Below are 24,168 nucleotides of genomic sequence, written 5' to 3'. Positions count from 1 at the left end.
TATGATGCCTCTCCGTTCCCTGTCCTCCCTCTAGCTTCTTGCCAGCTTCGAGTTTCCCTTGGCCATCCCACTCCAAGGTCCACCATTTCACCCTCTCATCACAAATCCTAAAATCTCCCCAATCAGTGTTCTCCACTTCTGAGGGACCAAAGAACTGGGAAAAGGCATATAACTGTCCTAAGAAATCTGACTACAAAATCACAGCATGCAGCTTCAGCTGGATACTAGTTTGGTTTGGCAAGTTTTTCAGTCATCTCTATTGCATTTTCCATAAGCAGCTGTTCTGGGCTCTCCCTGGTTTCTTCAAGCCTCCAAACCAGCCCCCACTGCTCCCAAGAGATGACTTCATCTCCAAACACACTGAGAAAAGCAGAGGACATTTACACTCAATCTGCTCCCGTTTCTCTTAAATCTCTCATGATCTTTGCTCTTCCGCCCTGCTTCTCGCCGAACACAAGAAAATGTTTAAACCAGTTTCATCAACATTCATGGGGGACGTGCCACAAGCCAAGCCTTCTGCTAGCATGTACCTGGCAGAATCAACAACTCTGGTCATTAAACCCGTGACCACACCTAACAGAGTCTATTGAGGACTATAGAAACTAAAAATTGAAACCGGTTACTTCACTCAAATGAGCATTATAGTATCAGTGGAAGGACTCACCAAGTGAGGTGAACAGCCCACGGCTAATCGACCCCTGCCCCAACACCTATTATCTTAGAGCTGGCCCTGCTCTCCTATTTTCTCTAGTGCCATTCCCATCTCTACACCTTCTCAGCCTACAAGTTCACTCAACTGACTTTTCATCTCATAAGGATAAAACAGTAAAAGAAAAATAAACTCATTTTAACCGTTCAAGCAACTGCTCCCTTTATAACCATTTTTGTTCATGACAGGCACCCTTCACTATCAGTTGCTGCCTCTTCCTGTCCCGACCACTGTATTCTAGATTCTGCTGTTCTCTCAAAGGTCACAAACGTGATCCTTACTTAATTTTACTTTCTTACACATAATGCTTTGTTCAAGGGAGGCAACGATCTGATTTCAAAAATAAGATGTGTTCCCAAAAAGAATTCAAGTTTTATTATTCTGTTCCCTAATTCATGTGACTGTTGAGGAGATAAAGTGGTAATGCATATGACCCTGTGAACATTTATTCAATGGTAAACAAACATGTTTTAAACTCACTTCAACAGAATTAAGAATCCCAAATTTTAGGAGAAATACCTCAGGAAGCATTATTCTTTCCCTTCAGGTCCAACCCAGAACATGGGGCTAAGTAAAGCCAGGGATTCATTTCTCAGAGAATGTAGTGGACAGGACCACCCCTGTGCGGGCATCAGTTCCAAAGGCTGAAGAATACAGGCATGACTGCTCATGGAAACCGGATGGATTCACCACTTTTTTTAGTCATAAGCAATTTTCTTGCCATTTGTCTATAAAACTCCATCAAGTGCTGACTTTTAAAATATTTGGATGCTAATGTGATCATGAGGGAAAATAGGAAAAGAATGAAATTATAATGATTACTATCAAGAAAAAATATCTCAGAATCCCCACGGAGCATGCTTAACAACTATATTGTTAGTAACGCAAATATTTTTCCTGACTTGGCCATGGCCACTCAGTGTGACTTTCAGGAGAGAACAACTAGTGGACAGCTATGATCCTATGGCTGGGTCCTTTCCCTGTGATGCATCATCAGTGCTCTCTCACCTGGCAAGGACCACATCACAGGTGCCCACGGTCAGGGATTCCTAAAGCACCAGGAGGACAACACCCAGGGGAGGAAGCTCAGGGCTCCTGCCCCGCTCACCCACTGACATTCTTTTCCCTTATCTGCTAAAATTATGGGTTTCCAGACCCTTTCTCTTTTGTTTCTCCCCTTAGTGTATATTTTTCTCTTTGTTGACAACAATCTAATGTGCCTGGAAACTGCTTCAAGGGGATATGTTCCACTTGGGATCATTTTAATACTTTTGCAGATGGTTGGGAGAATTTTTTTTCTCAAAATGAGCCATGAACTCTAAATCATTTTGCCACATTTCTGCACTGATATAGAAAATACACTTGAGATGAATGCAGTCACTTTTTCAATGAACAACAGAGTCATTAATTAACGACTGGGAAAGAATGCCAACTCCATTTTTTCATGGCATAATGACTGTTCCATCATCTGGGAGAGCCATCTTAGTTTGGGTCCCCCCCAAAAAGACACTAAGATGAGAACCTGGGTTAGTCTGTGTTAGTTGGGATAGTTTACACGGGGCGGGGGGCGGAGGGGCCCCAGGGAACACAAGTTAGGGAGTAAGGAAAATATGATTGAGGAGAAAGGGAAGCCAATAAAAGGAGTGGTACGGAGCAGCCACCACTGGAGCTCAAGGCCCCTGGGGGATTCCAGGGAGACATGAATAATAAACCTTAGAATGTCCCACAGAGAAAGGGGAAATTGGACATTTGTCTTCTGACTCTAGTCCTTCACTGGTTGAAGGCTGTCCCTAGCAGAGTTCACTAGCCAGCATCCCTGCCAGCACAACTAGGATGCCCTGCACCGGAGCAGTCAGCTCCCACAGTGCTGACCCAGGAGGAGAGGTCCCACTTGACATAGGAAGAAGCCCTGAACATGCATTTGAAATGCCCATCTCTCAGGTAAACTCAGAGGGAGGCCAGGAGCATAACAGTAACATTTGCTACAGCAGCCAACTCCCCAGTTCCTTGCATTTGTCAAGCCACTCTGCTGATTCATCTTTCAAGGGGTCTCCTTAAATTCCACATATGAGTGATACGGTATTTTTCTTTCTCTGACTTAGTATGATCATTTCTAGGTCATGTTGCTGCAAATGGCATTATTGCATTCTTTTTATGGACGAGTAATATTCCATCGTATATAGGTACCACATCTTTATCCATTCCTCTGTTGACGGACATTTAGGTTGCTTCCATGCCTTGGCTAGTGTGAATAGTGCTGCATGAATATGCATATATGTATGGCTGAATTACTGTGCTGCACAGCAGAAGTTAATACAACACTGTAAATCAACTATACTTCAATAAAATAAAATTTTAAAATTAAATAAACTACAAATAACTCTGAGGGAAAAAAGTCTCCTTGATCCCATTTATGAAGGATGATTGACAACATTCACCTTCTAGTCTTTAACCCCATTAACTGCCTCCTGTGACCACTCCCTACCCCAAGCTTTCCACTGTCTACAGGATAGACAAGGTTCTCATGAGGTCATGGCCCTCACTGACCTGCCCTACTTGTCCAACCGCGCTGGCCACCCACTCCTCCCACTCACTCCTTTTCACCAAATACTCTCCTCTCCTCCTCCGACACACAATGTTCCTTCTCAGCTCTGAGGCTTTCCCACACAGAATGCCTGAGCCTTCTGAAATCCACACTAGAAACTACCAACTCCTGAGGACTATTTTCCTTGGCTGTAGCCTGCACCTTCTCCTCCTCCTCTGAACTATTCTAGTCTTGACAGCAAACAATGCCATTTTTCAAAATGTGTTTAAAGTGAGTAGGGCAGGAAACTCTGGCCAAACTCTTAGTATCCAAGGGGCAGAGCCTGAGATCAATGCGTCTTCTTAAGTTCTTCCAACACTCACTATAGTGACCACTAGCCAGAGACCACCAGGAAGACATCCACAGTAAATAAAGTGAGATTTCTTTAGTTTGCTACAGCACAGGAGAGTGCGTGCCAAAGGAACTGGTGCCCCGAGAGGAAACTAAAGGAAGCTCATTATAGAACCTGGGTTTGTTCTGGGGATTCAAGGAAGTCTTAGGAAAGTAGTGGCCAGATTTGGACTGGAAGCTGTCAGAAGTGGGGACAATCTTCTGAATTAGTATCTTGGCAAATTTAATGGAAGAGAAGGGGGATTAAAGCAGGGTTGGAGTCATCACCAGTAAAGCAGCAGCAATCACTTAGGTCAGTCCTAAGAGGGAGATGTTTAACAACTTTTGTGGTGGCAGAGAGCCCTTGTCTCAGCCTTGCTTCAGACACTCAAGGAGTAGCCTTGTTATTTACATTCTGTAAGAGGGATTCATGTTCCGCTGGGAACACAGTGGCTAAGCTGTCAGGGCCATTTTTTACTTTCTCGAAAGTTAATCAAAAAAATACCAGAATGGGAGTTCCCATTGTGGCTCAGGGGTTAACAAATCTGACTAGGAACCAAGAGGTTGCAGGTTCAATCCCTGGCCTCACTCAGTGGGTTAAGGATCCGGTGTTGCCACAAGCCGAGGTGTAGGTCACAGATGCGGCTTGGATCTGGCGTTGCTGTGGCTGTGGTGTAGGTCGGCAGCTATATAGCTCCGATTAGACCCCCAGCCTGGATACCTCCATATGCCATGGGTGCGGCCCAAAAAAAGAAAAAAAAAAAAAAAAAAAAAAAAGATACCAGAATGACTTAAATCACTGTTGAATTAATTTCAAATCTATACCAAACCTAAATGATAATGTAAACTTGAGCTCTTAAGTTATAACTCCATTCCTGGCAGGTACAGAAGGCACTTCCAGGCACTCAGAAGAGAATAGGCCATGTTGGCCTCTGACCCAGTCTATAAACTCAAAGCCCAGGAGGAAAGGCTGATACGACACAAGCATGAAAAGTGCCAAAATGTAAGGATGTGTAAGGGAGGGAGTTAGCATAGGGAACGAGTATAAACTCCATCTGGAGTGTGAGCGAAGCTTTCCAGGAAGACATGTCATCTGAGCTGGATGTGGAAGGATGACTAGCAGTTGACTAGCTGGAAAAAGAAGGGTGGGGACGCAGCAGACACGGCAGATGTAAAGATGTGAGATGGCTTAGTGGGTTGGGTAACAGGACACAAGTCAATGTTGCTGAAGAGAACTCTACTCGAAACTAAAACTTTTGTGAATGAAACTGAATGAATGTTCAAACCTGGAGTACAGGGGAGGGAAGGGCCGTTCCCCTTCCAGAAGCCAGTCCCTGACTGGTCAGAGTTCAGCAGTCATTTGGCAGGACCCTCAGCAATCCTAAAAATCATCAAAGTTGCTCATTACCTGTGGCCTAAGAACACTATTTGTAAGAATCTATGCAACCAAAAAGCTTATACAAATGAACAAATATTTTATTTTTTGCTTTTTAGGGCCACACCCGCAGCATATGGAAGTTCCCAGGCTAAGGGGTTGAATCAGAGCTACAGCCCATGCCACAGCCATAGCAATGTGGGATCTGAGCTGCATCTGTGACCTACACCACAGCCCATAGCAACGACAGATCCATAACCCAACGGGCAAGGCCAGGGATCGAACCCACATCCTCATGGATACCAGTCAGATTTGTTTCTGCTGTGCCACAAGAACTCCCAAATGGTCAGATAAACTGGACATTCATTGTAGAAAAAAAGAGAATATAGTCCTATGTCCATTACAACAGATTTGTCAGAACACATTATGATAGATCCTTACCCCAAATACATACAATGGTATTTCATACAACTACAAAAAAAAATTATTATTATTTATGTGCTTATATAGGAGACGACCTCTCATTTTTTTTTAAACTTTAACTTGAGTTTATTTTTATTTACTTACTTACTTATTTATTTATTTACTTATTTATTTATTTATTTATTTATTTATTTATTTATTGTCTTTTTGCCATACCTCGGGCCGCTCCTGCGGCATATGGAGATTCCCAGGCTAGGGGTCCAATCAGAGCTGTAGCCGCCGGCCTACGCCAGAGCTACAGCAATGCAGGATCCGAGCCGCGTCTGCAACCTACGCCACAGCTCACGGCAACGCCGGATCCTTAACCCACTGAGCAAGGGCAGGGATCGAACCCGCAACCTCATGGTTCCTAGTCGGATTCGCCAACCACTGCGCCACAACGGGAACTCCAGCATTTTTAAGAGGAAAAATCTAATAACAAAAATGAGCTCTTTTTTATAAAGTGGTAATACATAACTCCACATAAACCAAACAGCTAAAAACATACATATGCTGTGTTCTTGTTTTACTTTCCATTTCAGGCAAGACATTTTAAGAGTAATTTCTGGCCACGAGATATAAAGAGAATATAACTCCTCATTCCTGAAATCTCTCTAATATCTTTTGATAAAAACCCTGTTAGTCCAAAGGTTTGTATAAAAATGTTACAGTAAGCCACAAGGCATGCTTTAACGCCACAAAAAGAACATCTGAAGAAATGAGGATGCCACTATGATTTGTTGCTTTCCTTCACTAATGAAAAATGCCACATGGTAGCCCGATAACGTTTGCAACTGGGGAAAGCCTTCATGAAAATAATGGAATTGCTAGTGACAGGTCTGACAGATGTCACCGCATTCTGGCCAGCAGTGCTGGGATGGACAGAGGAAAGCCAGGGAGATGACACACATGGTTGAAGAAACCATCAAAATCCGGTGTCCCTCTCCAGGCCAAGATAGGCGTGTACAGCACCATTGCACTGTTCAAATATGGTCATAAACTGCAGAAACTGTCAGTTATCACAATCATACACTCCAGAAAAGACGCCTGGAAGACACAAGCAGCCGGAACTGGAAGGGTGGCTGACCCATTCCCCCAGTACCAGGGATACAGGCACAACTAACATGCTGCCTGAAATGCTCATGGAGAATAAACGGTGGAAGTTGCACAACCCATAGAATTCAAAATTGACTGCAAACTAGTTTTTAAAACATGTAGAACAGATACTGACACACAGACTTTGAAAAACTTCTGGTTTCCAAAGGGGACAGTTTGGGGGGTGGGGGGATGCTCTGGGGGTGTGGGACGGAATTCCTATAAAATTGGATTGTGATGATCATGGTACAACCATAAATGTAATAAATTCATTGAGTAATTTTAAAAAATGTGTAGACCTGCCTCCTACCGTGTTTTTTCTTCTGTGGTAAAATTGTGTCAGTTCATCTATGTTGTGACATATGTAACACAGGTGTTCCCTATGGCTCCCTTCCTTCAGGAGTCACTAATATAGATAAATGCTCCTGTTTCTAATGCTGCAAAAGGAAACCAGTTACACGAGGCACCTGGAGAGGTGACATGGTCTAGTACGAATCCAGAGTTACCATGCAGAGAGCCACCTCATACCCCGCCTGCTCCCCAAGGACCAGCATTTCTTAACCTTTGCACTGCTGACATTTAGCATCAAATAATTCTCGCTGTGCGGGCTGTCCTGTGTGTTAAAGGATGCTGAGCATTATCCCTGGCCTCCACCCACCAGATGCTGGGGTACCACCTCTCAGATGTGATAACCAAACCACCCCCGACAGTGCCAAACATCCCCAGAGGGCTAAAACCATGCCATCTTGAGAGCCACTACTCCAGATGAAAGTATGTCAAACCCAGTAAAACCATTATTGGGTTTTTTTTGGTTTGCTTTTTTTTTTTTTTTTTTTTTTTTTTTGGCTTTTTAGGGCGGAACCCGTGGCATATGGAGGTTCCCAGGCTAGGGATCAAATTGGAGCTGTAGCTGCTGGGCTACACTACAGCCACAGCCAAGCAGGATCCAAGTCGGGTCCGTGACCTACACCACAGCTCACAGCAACGCCGGATCCTTTATCCACTGTGCAAGGCCAGGGATCAAATCTGCATTCTCATGGATGCTAGTCAGATTCGTTAACCACTGAGCCACAACAGGAACTCCCATTATTGGGTTTTAAAAGAGGAGAAAAGGAAGGGGAAAAACTGCAAAAAGCACAAAGAAAAATAAAAAATCTGGGTTGAAAAAAAATTAAATGATAACATCCGGCAAGCTTCTAAAATCTGGGTAAGGAGTTAGGACTGCAATTAAGAGATAGTTAAGAAACACATTCATATTCTCTTTCTCTTTCTCTCTCTCTTCTCTCTTTGACAATCCCCACAGCATGAGAAAGTTCCCAGGCCAGGGATCAAACCTGGGAAGTGCCGTAGAAATGCCAGGTCCTTAACCCACTGAGCCACCAGGGAACTCCAAGAAACATATTCTCACCCTGGTTTTCTTAAATGAATGCCAGTGGATCTTCATTCCTTTGGTGACTTAACACTCATCATTAGCACCCGTACACACACTAAGGGAATGGAGGGAATTACCTTCAACTTTTAAATCAAGGTTTAGAGCCTAACTCCATCATTTCAAACTCTGTGTATGACACTGCACAAGTTATACCACCTCTCCATCAGTTATTCATGTGTATAATAGGGACAAATGATCATTCATGTGGCGTCACTATGAGGATTAACAGAGAGAACACACCGAGAACAATGCCTATTACAAGGTAGACAAGTAAGAAATATTTTCTCCCTTCTGCTTCGCAGGGTTTAACAAGGGAAAAGAACTATAGTTAAAGGGATTGTGGGATGGCACTTTCTTCACTAAAGGCAAAGGACCTAAAATAAAACATCTGTTCAGGAAAGAAGACAACTGAGGGAAAAGCAGCGCTCCCCAGGAGACAGAGGTCGCAGAAGCTCAAGACTTGGCTCTAGTCACTGTCTGAGGACTAAAAAGGTGTGATTTACACCTCATCATCCTTCTCACTTTCTTTTTCTTTTTCTTCTTTTCCAAAACTGTTCAATGGTTCTTAATAGATTTCATGGTGCTTTTAAACTTATATATTAAGGAGTTATTGATCATATAACATTATCTTTGCATGAAATACACTAAAATGCTGATTAAAGTATTGTACCAAATATCTATGACATTTTTTAAAATATGGACTTTATTTTTTAGAATAGTCTCAGGTTCATAGTAAAACTGATAGAAACTACAGAGAGTTCCCAAATGCCCCCCCCACACACACAGGCACTGCTTCCCCCACTATCAGCATCATACCAACATCAAAACCCACTTTGTAGGGGAGTTCTCTTGTGGCTCAGCAGGTTAATGCTGTGGTTCAGGTTGCTACTGTGGCACAGGTTCGATCCCTGGCCTTGCATGCTGCAGGTGTGGCCAAAAAAAAACCCCAAAACAAAAAACTTATTTTGCAGGGTTTTTTGTTTGTTTTTTGCTTTTTAGGGCCACACCTACAGCATATGGAGGTTCTCAGGCTATGGTTCCAATCATAGCTACAGCTGCCAGCCTACGTCACAGCCACAGCAACACAGGATCCAAGCCGCGTCTGTGACCTACACAACTCATGGCAATGCCAGATCCTTAACCCACTGACAGAGGCCAGGGATCGAATCCACAACCTCATGGTTCCTAGTCGGATTCATTTCCACTGCGCCATGATGGGAACTCCCTCATTTTGTGAGTTCTGACATGTGCATAATAACCATTTTATTTATCATCTTGGCTCATACAGAATAGATTAGATGCCCTAAAAATCCTTTGTGCTCTGTCTATTCATCCTTCCCTCCTCCCATGCCCCTAACAAATACTAACCTAATCTTTCTACTGTCTCCAAAATTTTGCCTTTTCTACAACATCATAGAGTTGGAATCATACACTGTGTCTTACTGGCTTCTTTCACTTAGCAATATTCATTTTACAGTTCCTCCGTGTCTTTGCAAGGCTTGATAGCTCATCTCTTCTTAATGATGAATAATATTCTACTGTCTAGACATACCACAGTTTATTTACTCATTCACCCATGGAAGGACATGTAAGTACTTCCAAGTGTGACTATGAATAAAGCTTCTATAAACATCTGTGTGTAGGGTTTTGTATGTATATAAGTTTTCAGCTCTTTTGGAGAAACACCAAGGAGTACAACTGCTGCACCGCATGTTAAGATTGTGTTTAGTTTTATTTGGGGGGGGGTTGTTATATTTTATTGAAGTGGAATTGATTTACAATGTTGTGTTTCTTTCTGCTATACAGTAAAGTGATTCAGTTATAATAGCTAGGCTCTTTTTCATATTATTTTCCATTACGGTTTATCATAAGATACTGCATATAGCTTTAAAAGAAACTGTCAGGTTATATTCCAAAGTGGCTGTATATTTTGCATTTCTACTGGCACTGAATGAGCATTCCTGTTGCTCCACAGCCTCACCAGCATTTGGTGGTGTCAGTGCTTTTGGACTGTAGCCATTCTAACAGCTGTGTAGTGGTAGCTCATTGTTTTTAATTTGCAGTTCTCTCCATGACATATGATACTGGGCATCTTTTCATATTCTTATTTGCTTTAACTATATCTTCTCTGTTCAGGTGTATGTTCTGGTCTTTTGCCCAATTTTTGTTTGGGCTGTCCATTTCCTAATTATTGAGTTTTAAGAGTTCTTTGTATATTTTGGGTAATAGCCCTTTATCAGATATATCTTGTCCAAATATTTTCTCCCAGTCTCTGGTTTGTCTTCTCTTCTCAATGCTTTCACTTTTCCACTTACTTTCTCACCTCTCCATTCTATTCCAAATTTGTTTCCTTTTAAGTTAATGAAAAACATCTTTTTTAAAACCACCAGATATATTTGCTTATTTCAGGCATGAGGGGACAGTTGAAAAACTAAGATGACCTCCCTCTCTGGCCCTGGTACAGGCAAGAGAGGAATGCTGCGAAAGAGCAGTTAGTGTGCAGCAGTTACAAGATAAGAAAGTAAGCCAACCCTTGGAGGCTTCAGAATGAAAGATAAGAGAGCCAACTGGAGATCAAGAAATAAACCCAGGACTTTCTGATGTGGTGCAGTGGGTTAAGATCCAGCGTTGTCTCTGGAGTGGCGCAAATTTGATCCCCAGGCCGGGCTAGTGGGTTAAGGATCCGGCATTGCTGCAACTGCAGCATGGTTTGCAGCTGTGGCTTGGATTCAATCTCTGGGAATTTCCGTATACTGTGGGTGCGGCCATGAATAAATAAATAAAATACATATTAATTTTTATTAGCCTTTTATGGTTTAAGTATACTGGAAGCTTCAAGAACTAGAAATACCCCAGGGCTCTACCATCCTCTGACAGGTACTAGTTAGATCATGCTCTCTCTAACCAGAGTGACTATTAGTACAATGCATACAATATATTTAGCTCTTTGGCTGAATTCCTCCTCTTGGCCCCTAATTAGCATTCACCAGCTGATGCCGAGTCACATTAATAATACGCAAAACTGTTAAGTACAAAATATTTCTACCTAGCAGAAATGGTAGAAATGGTTCCTGGACAGATCATAGAAATTACTATCAGACTGAAAGAAAAAAAGCAAGCAACCCCCCTCCCCAAGCAATTTATAACATATTCTGAACTTATTTTCTTTTCAAATTCATCTTAGAAGTTGTTTAGCTTAAGGACAAATCAGCAAGTCTCTTCCTAAGGAAACAGCACATGAAGACATGGCATACCAAGTTAAAATTCAGAAGCAGGCTTTTTTATTTTTTCCTGTCTTTTTTGGCTACAACCGCAGCATATGAAAGTTCCCAGGCCATGGACTGAATCTAAGCAGCAGCTGTGACCTACACCACAGCTGTGGTGACACCAGATCCTTATACCATGGAGCAGGGCCAAGGATCAAACCTATGCCGCCACAGAGACTACACCAGATCCTTACCCCACTGTGCCACAGCAGGAACTCCAGAAGCACGCATTTCTTTTTTTCATGTACATAGCTAGGAGTGGTTTTGTGGTTTTTTTAACTGCTAAATCTAACTTCTCTGAAAAAGGAAGTTCTCTATAAGAGTCAGGACATGCAAACTTAGCCCATCTTCAAGTCTCTGGAAATCCAAAGGACTGAGGCATTAACAAATTGTTACTACTGACTGTAGTTAGCCATACTTGACAGTGGTTGTTGAGGAAGGGATTCTATACCAGAGAACACCCTGGTATTAAAAAAAGGATTTTTCTCCCCATGTGTGGGTAAGAAAGGGCACAAGAGTATAGTAATTAGGATGTGGAGCTCTGGAAATAGATCTGAGTTCAAGTTTCAGGTCTGCTACTTACTAACTGTGAAACCCTGGGCAAGTTATTTGATCTTCCTTGTGCCTTAATTTTTCATCAGTAAAATATCACCACCTGTCTCACAGGTTGCTCTGATCAGCAAATAAGATTTTATATATATAAAATATTGAGCACAGTGCTTGGCCCCAGCAGGTCTCAACAAATGGTGCTCGTCAATATTACTATCGATACAACAATACCATAACCAAATGCTAATTCAAATATCCACAACCAAAACAACTGCAGTCTGGAAGATAACCAGGAGGCTGCATTCTATTAAGTCTTATGTGCACACCTAGTAAGACTAGCACCAGAGTTTTCTCAGGTGTCCCATGAGTGGCAACCACCAGGGCACTTTCCTTAAGTTCTTTCTACTTTGCTGTCCAGGGCTACTCAGAACCATGGAAAGCAGCTCTGGCCACAAATCCTGCCCCACCTTCATTCACTTAAAAGTTCTATAGGAGAGACACCATTAGTCAATTTTTTTTTTTTTTTTTTTTTTGTCTTTTCTAGGGCTACACCTGGGGCATATGGAGGTTCCCAGGCTAGGGGTCTAATCAGAGCTGTAGCTGCCGGCCTACACCAGAGCCACAGCATCGAGGGATCCGAGCCACATCTGTGACCTACACCACAGCTCATGGCAACACCGGATCCTTAACCTGCTGAGCAAGGCCAGGGATCGAACCCGCAACCTCATGGTTCCTTGTCGGATTTGTTAACCACTGTGCCCCAACAGAACTCCAAGTCACTATTTTTCATAGCAGTTAATGCCACTCCTGTGTGACGGCTGTGATTCTAAATCTTTACCCTACACAATACACCTTGGGGATATACATTCTCATCTCTATTCATCGTTCCACTATAACCATGGTTGAGCTGAGTTGAGGCACCAGAAATCTACAAATTATTTGCTCGGTGCCAATCATGTACCGGTTACAGTGCTGGAAACACAGTGACGAACAATATGCATGTACTCTTTACTTTTTGCGGCACTAACTGCCTAGAACAGTGTTCCCTGACTTCTGTCACCCAATTCAGATATGACCTAGTAATATATATATATATATATGTGTGCATGTATATGTGTGTGTGTATATATAGTACATACACACACACACAGAGTGACATATACGAAAGTTTCATGAAATAATATTCTTGTACTCCGATGTTTTCTTTTCTAATCTTGTGTTTTTTAACATTCCAGTTGTGATCCCTAAATTAATTTTTGACACACTAACAGTCACAACCCAGGACGGGAAATACTGTGGTCCAGCATGCTATTTCATGCCTCCTTTCTGCCCTCTGCCCTTTGGCCTCACCTAGTCCAATGTGAACATACAACAAAAGCTGAAGGGCGCTCAACAGAAGATTTTCCTCCGGAAAAAAATTAATTTTTCTCATGCTAGAATCTTCTATTAGATATTGCTTGTTCCGAGGAAAGACAACCAAAAATAATAAAGATGATTCTCCTGTTTATTCCAGGATGAAGAGAGTAGCCAAACTTGGTATCAAACGGCCTCCAAAACAGGATACCTCAAGCAACCCAGTCAACATCTTTCATTCTCACTGTCTTGGGGCATCTGAAATTGCCATAAGAGAATCACTCAAGAGAACACTTTCTATCACTTAGTTAAACTCTGCAGGACAACTCTTTCCAGAACAAAAGACAATATAGCTTCAATAATGCTGATCTTACTTATTTGGAACTTGGCCCAAAGACTTTAAACAGTGTTTACCCACTTTACCTTTGCCAGTCTAAAAAGAGATTGATGAGCAAATTAAGACCAAGAAGATTATAAGAAAAATGTTTACGCTATTTGAGAGAATAAATTCATCTAACATTGCAAAGCAAATAGCACAATCATACTAGTGTGATAAATGCTCATTACAAATCACTTTTATCTAGTTGTTAAGGCAGTTTTGGCAGGACTTCTATTTGGCAAAACAGTCCAAATTTTCAAAATGTTATTTGTACTTCAATAAAGCTGCATTTACTTTAAAATAGATTGTGATTCAGAATAACATTCAACATTTTAATGAGTGCCTAAAGTTACTCTGTTAGTAAGCTTTTACAGTATTATACACCTTAGTTCTTTTTTTTTGGCTGCACCCGCAGCATGCAGAAGTTCCTTGGCCAGGGATCGAACCCATGCCACAATTTTGGATCCTTAACCCACTGATACACAAGGGAACTCTGACCTTAATGCTTTTTTTTTTCCTTTTGTCTTTTTAGGACTGCAGCTGCAGCATATGGAAGTTCCCAGACTAGGGGTCATATCGTAGCTGCAGCTGCAGCCTATACCACAGCCATGGCAACACCGGATCTGAGCTGCATCTGTGAGCTTTGCCAGTTTGGAGCCACTCCAGATCCATAACCTACTGAATGAGGCCAGGGATCAAACCCATATCCACACAGAGACAATGTCAGGTCCTTAACCCACTGAGCCACAATGAGAATTCCTCGCCTTAATTCTTAAATACAGCTCTCATGGACACAACCCTCAGGTTTTTCTAAGTAAAGCAGAATTTCTACTATTCTTACTCCAAGTGTTGCAAAGAGTTTTATTTTCTTCCACTAAAAACAGACTTGTTATACAGAAGAAATACTATGTATTGCTTTATTTTTCTTAATCATGACCCCCATTAAGACAATCCTAGACTTGGCTGTTTAAATGTTCAATTTATTGCATATTAAATAATTAGTTCTTTCTGATTCCAATGAAGATACAATCTTCCAATAATTTCAAATACTTGGGAATTTTTCTAAAAATTCTATATTCCCTGAGTTTATATCATAAAACATGCACTTCTCCAAAATGTTCTTTAAATGACAATGTTCCTATTACATTTTTTTCTACTATATTCTCTATGGTTAAAGGAGAATGGAAGAAAGGGAAGGGAAGGAGAGAGGAGAGAAAAAATGGGGAGAAGCCTGGCAGAGGAAGAAGAGGGGTAGAAGCAAAGGACAAACACCAGACACTGAACAATGAGGTTACCACTGCTCTAAACTTATCCAAGAGGACAGCAAGGCAAAATTAATGAATCCATACAGGTGCAATTGTTTTTTTTTTTTTTGTTTTTGGGGGGGTTTTTGGTCTCACCTGTGGCATATGGAAGTTTCCAGGCCAGAGACTGAAACCTACACTGTAGCTGTGGCAGTGACAGTTCCTTCACCCCATTGCACTGGGCCAGGGATCAAGCCTGCACCTCTTCAACAACCTAAGCCACTGCAATCACATCCTTAATCCACCGCATGAGGCCAGGGGCCCAAGCCACTGCAGTTGGATACTTAATCCACTGCACCACAGCAGCAGCTCCATATAGGTGCAATTCTTAGAAACCAAGATGCTCGTTACCCAAGAGGAGTGACAACTCAAGGATGAAGGATTCTTCTGTTTTTCAACAGCAATCCTCATCCACCACTTTTTGAACATGTGGTCTCCTTGGTGACTAAATCATGGTATTTCCACAAAGAGTGATGAGATTTTTGTTTCCCAAACTCAACCGTAAGACCCACCATGGGAACTGTTGAATACATAGATGCTCAGCCCTACCCAGACCTACTGAACCAGAATCTCTAGAGAAGAGTCTTAGTTTCTAAATGAGGCAAATTCAGGCTGCTAGCTTATGGCCTCTCTGCCAGGCAGCATCCTACTAACACATCAACCAAAGGAGCCATACAGCTACTCACACAACTGCTCTGATAAATGACTGATGACTCAGAAAATAAAGTTTGGACAGACCACTAAAAGTTCATGTCCAAAACACAGGACTAATTTCAGGAAGGTAAAGAAGGGGACAGACTACGGTAACAGTAGCCATGAAAAAATGTTTGTTTAGGTTCAAATATTCAACCAATAAGCATTATAAATCTAGACACCAAAATACAACACAGACACATAGTTGTACTATCTCTCTGGTAGTTAGGGATCATCTATATACTCCAAATCATCACATCACCATGGGGTTTAGAATTTCATAATCATCCAAAACATGGCACAAGTCCCTAGATATATATTTATATGCTTTGGTCTCTTGAATAATAATAGTTTGGAATAAAGAAGACTTGAACATTACTTACTCTTTCCACTATAACATTCAGAGGTAAGAAAGGAGAGCCACATCAGATGAAAGAGCAAATAATTACTTTCTAAAGTTCCTCCTGCCATTTTCACTTTATATCTACTAAATACAAATTATAGTCAAACACACTCCATCTCTGAATTAGGCCATCTGAAAAAGAATATAGGAATATACATATCAGGAAAGTTAGCCAAGATCTGATTCAGCAGCTGTGTGTTTAAGTGCTAAGAGCCAACTCAAGTACATTCTGAACAGTAATTTCCTCTGAGAGAAACTTTTCATTTTTTCTCTCTTCCTTGAGCTCAATCTCTCTCTTCTGGCACATTCTGCTCATCATGTAGTGCTGTGTACATTTGTAGCACTTCATAAATAATAAAAAATAAAATAAAATGATGTCTGTAGACCTAGGCCTGGAGGGATCAATTTTTAGGCACAATTCCAAAGGTTAACTTTAACCATGTGGAAATTATGCTAAATGCCCTCAAATGTACTGCTGAAATGGTCCTATTTTCAAAGCAATATGTATAATCAAAATATGGAATATAGTCAGTCATTCTGAATAGGTTAAAGGTGTCAATAACTGGAAACTAATCTAAAACATTAATCTATTTCTCTCCATGATTATCTAACATCTCTAAAGCTGTAACCACATTTTAAACTTTAAAAAAATGACTCAATTCTCAGTTTCTCAGGATAGCAGTGGCGGGGGGGACTGTAGCATGGGTAATGCAAGCGAGTAAGCCATACCAGATGATCTGGGATTATTTTGCTATTCATGCTTCCTTAGGGATTTTCTTGGAGGATTGATCAAATCACATTTTTATTAGTCCAGTAATGAAGCTTATGTCATTCTTTAAGTAAAAATACCTGACAACAGGGAAAGAGGCTCCAGTTCATGTTCAAGTTCCAATTTACTCATCCCAGGCCAAGAATTTTTGAATGGCCACAAACCAAATAGGTAGACAGCCCACTAAAGGCAGTTTCTCCTTCTGAATAATGAGTATAAAACATACTGAAGCCTAACTGAGAAGATATCTGATAGCACTTGGCAAATGCAAGGTTTCTACAAAGCTGTGGAATTCCACTTGGAAATTCACCATGTCTTCTTACAACTGTTTAGCACATAAGCGTCCCTTTTCTTGCCACTATGGTCACAAATAAGACACTAATAAGATCAGAGTTTCAGGAGGAATTCCAGTCCACTGAGGTCCAATGAACAACACTCACAACAAGAACTGTAAAATGATTTACATTCCATGCCATGAGTAGCTCTAATAAAATGAGATTAGAAGAAGGCAAGCTGGACAAAAGTGAAAAAGAAAATTGACCAGTCTTGCAGAGTTCAGTATCATTTAGCAATAAAAGTCATGGGAAGAAGGGGCAGCAAACACAAAACTAAACAGCAACAACAAAAAAGTTAGAACACAACATGTAAGGCTCAGCTTGCAGAATCACTGTATTTTGAAATGCTTGAAGGTAGTTTTCACCATCTCCTAGTGACAATATGAAGCTTTTAATGATGTACACAAACAAGTTTATTGACACTGAGGTTATACTTGAAAAACGAAAACTATCCATGAAAGTACATGGTGACAGATGATTTGAAAATACTATGTAATCTTGGAAGAAAACTAAGGGCTGACCATCCATGCATTAGTGAATGTCCTCTAGGTTAAAGCAGAGGAAAGGCCAGGCAAGGAAAATGCTCAGCCCAAAAGAGAAATCTAGTGGGTTCTTCACTGTGTGACAGATGAAAAAGAGAAGAAGCAGTCAAGAAAGGAAATCTAAATTCATATTATATTGGGGGGAATAATAAGCTATTAAATCTGGTACATAAATGAGAAGACTAAAGTATAACAGTGGGAGTTTATGTGTTGAAAACTCATTATTACATGTAGAGTTACCATGACTCATGACCATCAAATGAATGGTCATCTTTGAAATCATAAGTTGCCATGATATCTTCTATAATAGCATTTATATTATAACAAAATACTTAAAATATTACTATAAACCTATGGGAGACAGAAAAGGCAGTTCTAAGAGGCAAGTTTATGGCAACACAATCTTACCTCAGGAGACAAGAAAAAGCTCAAATAAACAACCTAACTTTACATCTAAAGCAGCTAGAGAGAGAAGAACAGACAAGCAGTGGAAACGAATCCAACTGGGAACCATGAGGTTGCTGGTTTGATACCTTGCCTCGCTCAATGGGTGAAGGATCCAGGTTGCCAAGAGCTGTGGTGCAGGTCGCAGACACAGCTTGGATCTGGCATTGCTGTGGCTCTGGCATAGGCTGGCAGCTGTAGCCCTGATTCAAGCCCTAGCCTGCGAACCTCCATATGCCACTGGTTTGGCCCTAAAAGGACAAAAAAGACAAAAAAACAAAAACAAAAACAAACAAACAAAAACTTCCAACAAATAAAAGTCCAGGACCAGACAGCTTCACAGGCAAATTCCATCAAACATTTAGAGAAGAGCTAACACCTATCCTTCTGAAACTATCCCAAAAAATTTCAGAGGAAGGGACACTCCCAAACTTATTATGAGGCCACCATCACCCTGATACCAAAACCAGACAAAGATACCACAAAAAAAGAAAACTACAGGCCAATTTCACTGATGAACATCGATGCAAAAATCCTCAACAAAATACTAGCAAACCACATCCAACAATACATTAAAAGCATTGTACATCATGATCAAGTGGGATTTATCCCAGGGATGCAAGAATTCTTTAATATCTGCAAATCTGTCAGTGTGATACACCACATTAACAAACTGAAGAATAAAAACCATATGATCCTCTCAATAGATGCAGAAAAAGCTTTTGACAAAATCCAACACCCATTTCTGATAAAAACCCTTCAGAAAGTGGGCACAGAAGGAACCTACTTCAACATAATAAAGGCCATATATGACAAACCCACAACGAACATCATTCTCAATGGTGAAAAGATGATAGAATTCCTGCTGAGATCAGGAACAAGCCAAGGATGTCTGCTCTTACCACTACTCTTCAACATAGTTTGGAAGTCCTAGACACAGCAATCAGAGAAGAAAAAGAAATAAAGGAATCCAAATTGGAAAGGAAGAAGTAAAACTATCACTATTTGCAGATGACATGATACTACACTTAGAGAATCCTAAAGACTCTACCACAAAACTGTTAGAGCTCATCAATGACATAGGAAAAGTCACAGGATACAAAACTAATACACAGAAATCAATGGCATTTCTATATATTAACAACAAAAATCAGAAAGAGAAATTAGGAGAATGATCCCGTTTGCCATCACATCAAATTGAATAAAATACCTAGGAGTAAACCTACCTAAAGAGACAAAAGACCTGTACTCTGAAAACTATGAGATGCTGATGAAAGAAATCAAAAATGACACAAACAGATGGAAAGACATACCATGCTCTTGGATTGGAAGAGTCAATATTATCAAAATGACTACACTACCCAAGGCAATCTACAGATTCAATGCAATCCCTATCAAATTACCAAGGACACTTTTCACAGATCTCGAACAAAATATTTTAAAATTTGTTTGGAAGCACAAAAGACACAGAATAGCCAAAGACATCCTGAAAAAGAAAAATAGAGCTGAGGGAATCAAGCTCCCAGATTTCAGACTATACTACAAAGCAACAGTCATCAAAACTGTATGGTATTGGCACAAAGACAGAAATATAGATCACTGGAACAGGATAGAAAGCCCAGAATTAAACCCATGCACCTACAGTCAACTCATCTATGACAAAGGAGGCAAAATATACAATGGAGAAAGAACAGCTTGTTCAATAAATGGTGCTGGGAAAACTGGACAGCCACATGGAAAAGAATGAAATTAGAACACTCCCTAACACCATACACAAAAATAAACCCAAATGGATTAAAGACCTAGATATAAGACCAGATATTATAAAACTCTTAGAGGAAAACTTAGGCCAGACACGCTCCAACATAAACCATAGCAACATCTTCTCAGATCCACCTCTTAGAATAATGACAATAAAAACAAAAATAAACAAATGGGACTTAATTAAACTTAAAAGTTTCTGCAAAGCAAAGGAAAGCCTAAACAAAACAAAAAGACAACCCACAGAATGGGAGAAAATAGTTGCAAATGAATCAATTGACAAAGGATTAATCTCCAAAATTTATAAACACCTTCTGCAGCTCAATACCAAAAAAACAAACCAACGACCCCATAAAAAAATGGGCAGAAGATCTAAACAGACAGTTATCCAAAGAAGACATACAGATGGCCAAAAAACACATGAAAAGATGTTCAACATCACTCATTATTAGAGAAATGCAAATCAAAACTACTATGAGGTACCACCCTGCACTGGCCAGAACGACCATCATCAAAAAAGTACAAACAACAAATGCTGGAGAGGATGTGGAGAAAAAGGAACCCCATTACACTGTTGGTGGGATTGTAAATTGGTGCAACCACTGTGGAAAACAGTATGGGAATTCCTCAGAAAACTAAACATAGAACTACCATTTGATCCAGCAATCCCACTCCTGGGCATCTATCTGGAGAAAACCATGACTCGAGAAGATACATGGACCCCAATGTTCATTGCAGCACTATATACAATAGCCAAGACATGGAAACAACCTAAATGTCCATCGACAGAGGAGTGAATCAAGAAGATGTTATACATATACACAATGGAATATTACTAAGCCATTAAAGGAAAGAAATAACAGCATGTGCAGCAACATGGATGGACCTAGAAATTATCATGCTAAGTAAAGTCAGACAGCAAGACACCAACATCAAATGCTTTCACTTACATGTGGAATCTTTAAAAAAGGGCATAATGAACTTCATTGCAGAACTGGTTCTGACTCACAGACTTTGAAAACCTTATGGTTTCCAAATGAGACAGGTTGGGGGATAGGGGATACGCTGGAGGTTTGGGATGGAAATGCTATAAAATTGGGTTGTGATGCTCATTGTATAGCTATAAATGTAATAAAATCATTGAGTAATTAAAAACAAAACAAAACAAGCAGGGGGTTGCCAGAGGGGAGGGATATGAGGGGTGTAAAGAAATAGGTGAGGGAGATCAGTTGCAAAATCAATGAGTCAAGGGTATGAAATGTACAGTGTGGGGAATATAGTCAGTAACTATGGAATATATTGTATGGTGAAGAACAAGTAGACTGACCATGGTGACATTTTTGAAAGGTATAAAAATACTGAATGTTGTTTAACAGGAACTGATATAGTGTTGTAGGTCAACCGTACTCAAAAACAAACAAACAAATTCATAGAAAAACAGATCAGATTTGTAGTTACCAGATGAGGTGGTGAGGGATGGGGAAACTGGATGAAGGTGATCAAATGTTCAGTTTTAAGTTAAACGAGTATGAGGGATGTAAAGTACAATGTGATAAATATAATCGACACTGCTGTATGCTATATACGAAAGTTGTTAGAAAATCCTAAGAGTTCTCATGACAAGGAAAATTTTTTTCTCTTTAACTTTGTTTCTAAAGGAGATGATGGATGTTCACTAGTGATAATATTTTCATATGTAAGTCAAATCATGTATGCTGTACAGCTTAAACTTGTACAGTGCTGTATGTCAATTCTAACCCAATAAAACTGGAAGAAAAAAATATATTACTCTTGTTGAATAAAAGGTTGCATGCTATTTTTCATTATGATAATCCTCCCCAAATATTGCTATTTAATAAATATCTGGGGACAAACAGGATAAGGATAAAGGTTGATTTTTCTCTCTGGCAAACTTGCAGGAATTCCACAGTCTCCATTATCAAAACCACCAATTTCTCCAACTCTCATGATTTACCTTTCTTGGATTTCGCTCCAATCTTCAGTTTTGATGGCCAAGCAATCTGCGTATTTGTTTCCTCCATGATCTGTAGCAAAAATTAAGAGGAAAATATTGATTCAATTAAGAACCTGTATTTACAGAAAAGATTCCCCCCCCCAAAAAAAAACCAAAAAAACATTTTTCAGGCTTTGACTCATGTTGATGCAATAAAGTCCTCCTTTTCAAACAGTGCACCAAAAAAAAAAAAAAAAAAAAAAAAAACCTTGGGGGGAAAATATGCATTCTTATAAGCTTTTTAATCTATTAGAAATATGCACATATATTTTGATACTCCCAGCGTTCCTCTCTATGATGGCCCAGAATTTTAACATAGAGTCAAGACCAAAAAGTACATGAACAAGTAATTAACCCAACTGGATGCCAAACCATCAGAGATGCTTGCACTGAATAAAATTCCCCAAGACAACTGCCAATGCATTGCAACACACCAAACACAATCCTTGTAATACAAAACTACGTGGGTTAGGCCTTACTAAATGAAAATTTTTTTTCTGGGAAAACAAAATAACTTGCATCGGGCACATTTGTATTTCATTAAAACTGACGAAAAGCCTCCAGACAGGACATCACGGCGTAAGGCCGCATTTCCCATCATCTTTCGCCTGGTCTAAAATGGCATTTTTGCCACAGTTCTTTCCCACTTTTAGGCAGCTAACACTGGCCAGAAGGACTTGAGACCTAAATGTGCCAAAGCACAAGAACAAGTGACAATGTCTGCAGACCAGAGGAAGTCGACAATAAGTGAGAGAATGAGGAACCAAACAATGCTCATCCTTTCTTCTTGTCCACTTTTACCACATAAATTAGCCTAGATTAAAGTCTACTTTTGTACAATGAATATAAAATTCACCTACCAAGTGAATAATGCAAAGAACTGAACAAATTAGTCAGCAAACAGCAGCAACTACCACTTATTAATTACCAGAGTAGGACAATGTCTATTTTTTAATGTGGATTTAGAGTTAACTAAACAAATTAATGATGAAGGCAATGAAAAACATTAACAGGGAAATTAATAAAAAGTATGCTTTCCCCCTACACACTGGCTATGTACTGGGCACGAGGTTAAATGGTTAAATGTTAACATGCATCATACTCCACTTAATCCCCATTAGCACAGCAGAAAAGGGCTTGTGGCAGGATGTTTCAGACTGGCAGCCCACAGATGCTTTTTGTCCATCCATCATAAAGTCTTTTTTTTTTTCTTTTTTGGCCACCCCATGGCATATGGAGTTCCCGGGCCAGGTATCAGATCTGAGCCGCAGTTGCGACCTACACCACAGCTGCAACAATGCTGGGTCCTCATTATAAGGTCTTTTTTAATGTGAGCCAACCTTTTTGAATCTGGCAATTTCACTTAGACATTCAGATTTTTGTTTGTCTGGAAAACGCGGCAGATTTAGCAACTGGAGCCCACATTCCTACGTGGCAACACTTGGCTGGCACCGAGGACCAGACACCCCCTTTAATTGGGGTCAGAAGACTCTTGGCTGCCCACCCCACTCCCACTGGGTCTCCCACAAGGAGACCGAGAGCCTCTTGCCATCATCAGCACCATGTTGTATTACTCACTCACCATTTATCACAGTGTTTGCACTGCCGTTTTTCAAAGAGAAGTATTTCCCTACACCCATGTCTGTATTAAAAACTGAAACGCAGAAGTGAAGTCAAAATTGTCTTCACCAAGTCACGTTCCTGGCCTGGTCCTGAACGTGGGCAAGCTTGTTGCCCCAACACTATGGATCTGGCCCCTGCCTCTTCTCCTCCCATCAATGTTGTCCTTGTTCATGTGTTTTGTTGTCTTCTCTGTTAAATTGCTGAGTGGACTCTAAATCTGTATTTCACAATAAAATAATTATTATTCTCCTCAGTTTCCTCAGCTGCAGCCACACTGGTCTCCCTAAGGACATGCCCAGCGGACTCTCCTTTAGGGCTTTGTGTTCATCATCACGTCCCCAGCTGCCACTTCCCCCACTTGCCCTGCACTCTCACACCAACCCAACCACCTCACTGTGTTTGTTTTCCTCCTAACCCTTATCACTATCTGAAATTCTATTTTCTGTGCTTAATTGTTTACAGTTTGTCTCTGCAAAATAAAAGCTCCCTACTCTGCACACAGTAAATAAAGATCTCTTTGGGTAAATGAATCTTCAGAACACCCTTAGGAGGAGATTTCATTCTTCAAACAGCTGGGAAGCAGCGGAGTAGGGATAAAAACCCGAATGATGACAAAAACCATTCTTTTGACCAGCAGACTATACTGAACAGAGGCGCTCTATCTTTTAAATATGTGTGTATGTGCATTTGAAAATATGCCTTGGGATTTGTGCACACTGACTGGTTTGAACAACCTACAAATATTC

At 40.5% G+C, this 24,168-nt stretch overlaps 1 protein-coding gene across 7 annotated transcripts in view; it reads right to left on the bottom strand.

Annotated features, from left to right (window-relative positions):
• Positions 1-24,168, bottom strand: part of BICC1 (BicC family RNA binding protein 1) — a 335,063-nt gene that overhangs the window by 111,815 nt on the left and 199,080 nt on the right. For all 7 annotated transcript variants that reach the window (XM_021072798.1, XM_021072799.1, XM_021072800.1 and 4 more), the window contains exon 3: positions 21,761-21,830. In XM_021072798.1, the coding sequence (XP_020928457.1) occupies positions 21,761-21,830 (70 nt within the window). The remainder of the gene's footprint in view (positions 1-21,760; positions 21,831-24,168) is intronic.

Source organism: Sus scrofa, chromosome 14 (assembly GCF_000003025.6).
Source record: "Sus scrofa isolate TJ Tabasco breed Duroc chromosome 14, Sscrofa11.1, whole genome shotgun sequence".
Lineage (NCBI taxonomy): Eukaryota > Metazoa > Chordata > Mammalia > Artiodactyla > Suidae > Sus > Sus scrofa.
This window is presented reverse-complemented; position numbering and strand designations above follow the sequence as displayed.